The sequence below is a fragment of the Zingiber officinale genome, chromosome 1A (assembly GCF_018446385.1).
Source record: "Zingiber officinale cultivar Zhangliang chromosome 1A, Zo_v1.1, whole genome shotgun sequence".
Classification (NCBI taxonomy): Eukaryota; Viridiplantae; Streptophyta; class Magnoliopsida; order Zingiberales; family Zingiberaceae; genus Zingiber; species Zingiber officinale.
In genome coordinates, this window is record NC_055987.1 from 132673088 (window position 1) to 132680875 (window position 7788).

General features: G+C 39.5%; 1 protein-coding gene across 1 annotated transcript; it reads left to right on the plus strand.

The window, feature by feature from the left end:
• The first annotated feature begins 5437 nt into the window (after window positions 1-5437).
• On the plus strand, window positions 5438-5776 carry LOC122010030 (protein EGG APPARATUS-1-like). Its single transcript, XM_042566395.1, has one exon. It carries the CDS (start codon window positions 5456-5458, stop codon window positions 5774-5776), a length of 321 nt encoding a protein of 106 aa, XP_042422329.1. The 5' UTR covers window positions 5438-5455.
• Window positions 5777-7788: the final 2012 nt, after the last annotated feature.

Sequence of the window (7788 nt, forward strand, 5' to 3'; positions counted from 1 at the left end):
TATAATAGCCAAGTTGTTGAAGGGCACAGATATCCCTGTTATAACTACTAAAGTTGCCTTATAGAATGATGCAGCAACACTCATCATGTTACTGCATGAAGAGAAGTTTCATTAAGGAACAAAAATAAACTATCCGCACAGTTGTCATCAAACATTTCTAAAGCTTACCAATCCATGTATATATATGTTGCCAAGGCTTGACAATGCTTGTGGATGGTTAGGTTGTAAAGCAAAGCATGACTTGGGAAAAATTATTAAAATGAAGTTATTCAACAAGGAAAAAAACAACTTGTTATTATCTCCCTGATTTCAGGATCATATGATTCCAGTTTCAGAACTAAAATTCTTTCAAATCCGTAACATTCTGAACGGTTGGGTTTTTTCTGCAGTTGGGCCCTGTACTTCAAAAGACGGTAGAATCTTTTCGTCTCCTCCCTCCTACGGAAAATTATGTTCCCCCATTTAAGGACCCTTGGAGGTTTTGGTGACGACTACAATGTTTTGGTATGAAACCTTCCAACGTGTCTACAGATGGCCTTCATTGTATTTTTTGTATATACCTTGCTTGGACGTGTTTGGATTTGTTTATGCAAGGAATGAGCACTGCATCATCTACTGGGGATCTTTAACTATGCTTTATTTCTGAAGCAGTTGCATCAGCACACTGGGTTACATCACGTCTACTCCCTGAGAATTTTCACCATTTTAGGTGGAAAGCTTGTGAAGCAAAACTATCATCAACTTATAATAAGCATCAACTTTGAGTCAAAAGTTGTTATCGGTTGAACGACACCCTTATTTAACTCTTCCAATATTATAGAAATAAAGACAAACCAACCAACAACTTGTTTTTATATGCTTATGTAGCCTCAGCAAAACACAACTTGTAAGCATAAACATATTATCTGCTATTTCAATAGGGAAGTAACTTTAGAAATTTATTTCTAGATTGTCATTTTCTTATTTTGAAGGGGAATCATAGAGGGAAAGGTGACTAAAAACTATAAAGCATTTTAAGCTCATAACTTCATGCATCAAATACTAGATTAACATTTAACCATAGGAATGATACCAACATGTGAAATAACCTAACCTTTTTCAGTAACAGACAATACGATTCAAGATTTAGGTGTTTGTTGCAATGCAACCGGCAAGTATGATGCTCCATCATCCAATTTAAGATCCAGATTGAATCAGAAAAAGTTTTCAAAAGTTGAAGACCTGGTTCAGAAGCTGAGGCAGCTAAGTCCAAACCCTGAAGAAGTTGTGGCAACTAACCATGTTGCATTGTTGTGTGAAAACCAGAACCCTGACCATCGATATGTTTCTGAGATACTCATAACTTCTGGCCTTCTCATGTTAGATCTAACATCCAGGCCCAAGAGCATGCCTTTCCACAGCACACCTTGTTCTAATAGTACATGATCTGCTCTCCAATTCTTCTCTTATCTACTTATAATAAGTATCAACTTTGAGTCAAAAGTTTACAAAGAATGAGTTCAAACACTCGGGGAGAGGCAATACCATGTCAACGTAGCACTGTGAACGTGACTTGACAGTGAGCCACTGTGGACGGCCGAATAGCTGAAATGTGAATGGAAGCATTAGAGAGATCAGAATAAGGGAGAAGGGAAATGGAGAAACAAGGATGCTAAGTTGAATAAGCCCTAGCAAACAACAAAACTTTTTACAACACAGAAGATACATCACTAAGCATGTAACATGCAACAACAAAAGAACAAGTACCTGAAACACCACAAGTATCACAAATGAACAATCCACAACAACAAAAGATTTTTTTGTTTGTTTGTTTAGAATTGAGGCATCAATGGTGGTTGCCTCACATGTGGTATCCACGTTCGGAGAATATTAAAATAATATTACAATAGAGGAGAATATTAAATTAGGAATTACTAATATCAATACGTATATATAACAATTGTACCCTTAATCAATTAAAACAAGTTCACAATCATAAACAAACAAATCATAAAGCACCAAACACATAACAACAATATAATACGACGACCAACAAAAATAATCAATCTAGAAAAAATATTCTAACTGTATTAAAATTAAAATAAACTGGAATTGAATAAGAAGAAGAGATCAGGCACACCTTTGCTAGCAATCTCATCGACATGGTTATCTTGACCTTTGCTCTTGATGTTGAACCATTTTTTAACAAAGGCCTTGGACCAAGACAGCTGCTCCCAAGAAACTGAGGGAACAAAGCATGCCCAAATCAACCATCTTAGAGATGAAGAAAACAGAACTAAAGAAGAGAAATATATTATTTTTTTATCTTGCAAAAAAAGGCCTTGCTTTTCTTTGGATCATCATCTCTCATCGTTGCAGCACTCCTTCATGCAGTGACTGTAAGTTAGCTCGCCAAACACTCCCAAGGACCTGCGGCAATTTGAACCTCGTGGGAAGAAAGAGGTCTATTGAAGAGGTCTAGGGAAGAAAGAGGGTCAAGAAATACTAACTCGCAAAGAGAAAGAAGAAAGAAGACAAAGCTATGCATGGGCTAGAACAAGCAGATGTGACGTAATATTCCTAATGTGCTACATTACTCACAAGCTTCGCACATACACCAGATCGAAGACACAGTCGGATACCCAAATCAGAAGCAAAGAGATTACAATGGATAACTTCTGAACTAGATAAGAAAATCTATCAAATATACAGTGACAAGTTTAAAGGTGTCAACTAGCCTAGTCCATCTGAGCCATAGAAGTCGCCAAAGCCTTGAGTTTAAATCTATTCCTCTCTTAAACAAAAAAAACTAAAATAAAACATTAGTATTTTGATCGCTATAGCAAGCTTTGAGAATGCTAACAAAATTGTGCATCTTGTGGCTTTCAGTACATATTGTTTAGGTTATTATAGCTTCAAATGAATTTATTTATGCTTGCCTAAATGATGCAAATTGAGTATCAACCTCAAGTAGCTATAATATTACAACAGAAGCACAGTGATTTTGATATGCTCATCTAAGGCCAATTTTGTTGCAGCTGAAGAGAAGAAGATGATCTCTTTACAGAAAACACTTACTTTTGGGCATTTTTAACCAGATTAAGTGCAAAGTTCTCCACAGGTCCAATGGAACGGTCACTTCTAACAGAAAAAATAATTTGATCAAACTCTTCAGGCGCCCCATCATATGGAGACATCTGCAAGAAACATATATTGAATTACAACAAAGCAGGTTAGGTTAGCTATTATGATGAAATGTGGAAAGTGACAGTCTTTTTCTGAGATGACCACAAAATTGGCATACAGCTAATGCATCATAATGTAGGCCATCGTATATCAGCATCACCCTTTCACTGTAGTTCTTCTCCAGTTCCCAGTCACAAAGAAAGGGGGAAAACATAAAATCCCTTGGCTACAGAAAAGAAAAAGTAGTAGATTCAAATCTTATGATGATACATTACCTAGCCATACACATCACACCGAGTCGATCTTATGAAGACACAGTCGAACGAGCTCTTCCTGTACCTGCTCGTTGAGCTGGCCGGAGCCGGATTGCACAAAGTCGACAAGCTCCGACAGCGTCTGCCGCTTCACCTCCTTCTCGCGGGGCGACTTGAGCGTGTCAGAGAAGGCGAAGAGCACAGAGCAGATCCGGAGTTTGCGGAGAAAGAGCGCCTGGCGCTCGAGTACGGGCACATCGCGGAAGAGCGGGAGGGACTTGATTTACGGGACGACACCGGGGGCTGGGGAGGAGTGCAGTTAGCAGGGGGAGCTGGGATCGGCGCCTGAGGAGCAGGAGGCAAAAGAAAGTGCCTGAGGAGCGGGATCGACGCCTGAGGATTAGGGTTTCGATTTATGGTGGGCGAGAAGAAGCCCAAAAAAAAAGTGCGCTAAGAAAGTCCGCCAAAATTTTGGTTCATAGACATCGGATTTTAAAAACCGCTGTTAAAATAGATATCTATTAACGAAAAAAAAGGCGTTCATAGACATCGCCTAAAAATCCGATGTCTATGAGCGAAAATCTCCGCTCATAGACATCGGTTTTTGAAAAAACCGGTGTAAAATACTCAAAGACATCGGTTTTTGCTTAAAACTGTTGTTGTTCCACCGATGTCTATGAGGATTTTTGTTGTAGTGTAATGTGCACCTCGTTGTATTCTCTCTATCCTGTTGATCAGACGCCCTATTCAGCCCCGTCTATTCCAAGCCGACCCTTTTGATCTAGTCTGTCCCTAGCCTTCTAGTCGCTATCGTGTTCCGGCCTTCGCACCGTATTATTACTATTCGACCTATGTGTCATTATTAATGTATCTCGGCTTGCGTGTCGATCTCATATCCTGGCCTACGTGTTGATGTCTTATCTCGACCTGCGTGCCAAAGGCATATCTCGACCTGCGTGTCGATGTCATATTCCGGTCTACATGTCATATTTTGGATCTAGGTCGCATTCAACTAGGTGCCATCAGATCCAACTCTTCATCCTGCTCGGAGTCATTTGCTCTTCTGGGTCACGACAACTCGAATAACGTCCTGACCAGCTCATCGATCCATCCAAGGGTGCCCTCTGGGTCAGGGTACGTTCTCCGTACTCACCCAGGGTACGTTCTCCGTACTCACCCTATATTCATTTCATTATTATATGTCTTAGTCTGTTACTTATATACTCGTTGGATCTGCCTCGAACATCAGGTTACCAGAGACCGAGAAGACCCAGTCGTTGGCTGTAGGTGCCGTTGACTAGAGGATTTCTGACGGCTTGGTTAACATAGAAGTCATTTCAACATACCCCCTCTCGGGAGATCACGATATAATCAACATTTCATCCATCTCATCTGACGATCCGTCTGACTTAGATTTCGGACAAGATCATCACCCTAACTTGATTATTCACTCTCTTGATCACGTGGCATCTAGGAAATATTCCTCCATCAATAACCAATCCGATTTGTCCGGGACAATTAAAAAAAAGTTAGTTTATGACAGTTAAGATGGTAGTAAATACATTATTTTCATATGCACATGGTAGGTTGTGTATTTATATGGCATGTGGAAAAAACAAAGACGATTCATTAGCCCTAGCACTCGTATTAATCTGTTTAGACGGATTAGTTTAGACACCCTATGTTACAACTAGCGCACCGCTCGGACTGCAGGTTGTGTATTCAGACTGTTAAGATGGTAGTAAATTAATTTTCAAAATAGTCCAATTTTCTTTTCTTTTTAATAAATGAAAAAAATCTTAGAACTTTCTGTTGGAACTTGTATAAATTAAAGAGATGCGATATCAGCGCTAATCAATTCTGTATGAAGACGAAGCGGTCGCGTTCCATGCTGTCCGCCTTCCCAAGTCCAACTATCTCTGTTCGTTGCCTTTATTATTTATCGATTGCCGATCGAGAATTGAATATCCATCCTCTCTCCTATAAGTAACACCACTCTCCACGCTAGTGCTACAACTGAGACTCACTCTGACGATATGGGCAGCTCGGAAAGCACACAGAGCCAGAAGGAGGAGCAGAAGAAGGAGGAGCAGAAGGAGACCGGTGTAAGTGTTAGCCGCGATGGTCGATTCGTCTTGGAGACGCTAGAAGACAATGGATCCAAGTTGGCAACGGCTGCTGCAGTCGTAGCTGCTGGGCTGGCTCTCTGGGGTCTGTGGAGTCTGTGCCGCCGCGACAACGACGCCCCAAACCAGACAATGATGAGAGCTCCCGGGCGCAGGGGCGAGTACATTATCAGAGACCTCTTTGAGAGCGATCCCAAAGCTTACTTTGCTGCTCTCAGGAAAGATGGTTAATGGGAATAATTAATGATGTCGTACGTTGTGCTTGCAATATGGACGAAAATGCATGCATGAATTATCTGATGGATTAATAATATTATCCTGAATCTGAAACTGAATCACTTTTTTTTATTAGAAAAAGGAAATCTACGAGAGAGAATCATTGTGGATTGAAACATATCTGCTTCAGTTCATTCAAATAACCGTATTCTAGCCTGTAACAAACTGTTAATTAAAAGGATCTCAGTTTGTCCCCCTTCCTCCTACTACATGGGCCAACCTGCACAGCGCATAGCATTAAGTGGAAGCATCTAAAGCCAAACACTCTCCGGCATTTCTCCTCTGATGCTATTGACTTTTGTTAAAAAGAGGTGGCAACCTATCTCCCCATGTAGTACTCCCTATCCTTAAAGATGTCAAAGGATAGCCTCTCCGACGAGGTGAATGTCTCCAGGGTATTGAAGTACTTCCCCCGTCGCTGCCGCGTTGATGAAGGCCCAAGTATCAGCCTTAGCAAGAGATCCAAGAAGATTGAGAATCAAAACAAGGACAAGAAGAGTATCAAACAGCCTAAATCTACAGGTGCAAAGTTGGCTACCTTCTTCAGTTCTTTCTTCAAGCAATCCATTCTGAAGAAGAAATCCAAGTCCACCACTGTGAGAAAGGAAGATGCCTGCATGAGTAGAAGCAGCACCAGTTTCTCTCACGCCATTAAAAATACTTGGAAGGACAACTGTGTTGCTCTCGACTCAGAGAGAGAGCAGAATTGTCACGAGGAGAGGGTTGAGAATGAGAGATCCAAATCTGTTGATGGGAATTCTGCGAACAAATGGCTGCTTGACATGGAAGACAAATGGTGGAGGAGGAAATCAGAAGAGGAGGATGAAGGAAGTGAGTCCAGCTCTGATCTGTTTGAGCTCAAGAACTATGATTTGATAGATGCTGTATCTACAAATCTGTGAGATGCAATTAATCAAACAACATATCTTTACATATTATTTCTGTGATGAATACTTTCCCTACCCCTTTCTTTCAAGCTTATGTTTTCTAGCTCTAAACTTGTGTTTCCGGATTGTGAATAAAAGTGTCTTTGCATACATAGACTACTTGCTTTTTTAACTTTAATTATATCTGAAAAAATAACAAATTTTTTAATTACATATATATATAAAAACACATATAATGAATTATCTGATGGGACAAATATATTAAAGAGAAAAGAGATGAACTGAAAGTGCAGATGCATTGAATGAATTTAATCAATTGAATCAAACAGCAGTCTAATGAGCCAAATGAGTTGGATAAATCAAAAGAACATAATCTATAAGAATTCTCGTTTTATTTCATTTCCTTCTCGCCTAATCACCCGATCAAGAGGAGACAAAAAGACTCAACATCAAGTCACGCTCTTCTCTCTATTTCTGTAGGAAAAAAGGCTCTGTATAATTTACATCTCATCTTTGGCCTGCAACTAGATTGGTGGAAGCATTGATAACCCAACCCTCGAAATTATGAAAGGCTCTCCCAAACATCTCCATAATTACGGCCTCCATAATTATGTTTTGTTGTCGAGTAACAGGTAAGTCAAGTGACCACGAAATGGAGTGGTGCAAAAAGAAATTCATCACTGTATATATCCCAGTACTGAATGAAATAGTGTCCTCTAAGCATTCCCATTCCTTCTTTCCTTGCAATGCCAAGATGTCAAAGTTGAACACATACCCACAACAACCTTTATTTTTATTTATTTATTTAAAAATGAAGGGGGAAAAGTGCACAAAGGTACAGAACTTAGAGAAATATAGAATAATTTTTTATAACTATGTCTAAATTTTACCGTCTGATATTTCACTCATCAAATAAATTTAAGAGCACAATGGCTCTTGATTCAATCATCGTGCCTTGAGTTTTAATTGAACCTTGATTGTTTGGAAAATATTTTTTATCTCTGTTGATGGGTGACTCATATTTAGATGAATGAAAATGCGAGGGATATCATGGAAGAAAAAAAATCTTTTAAGATTTTT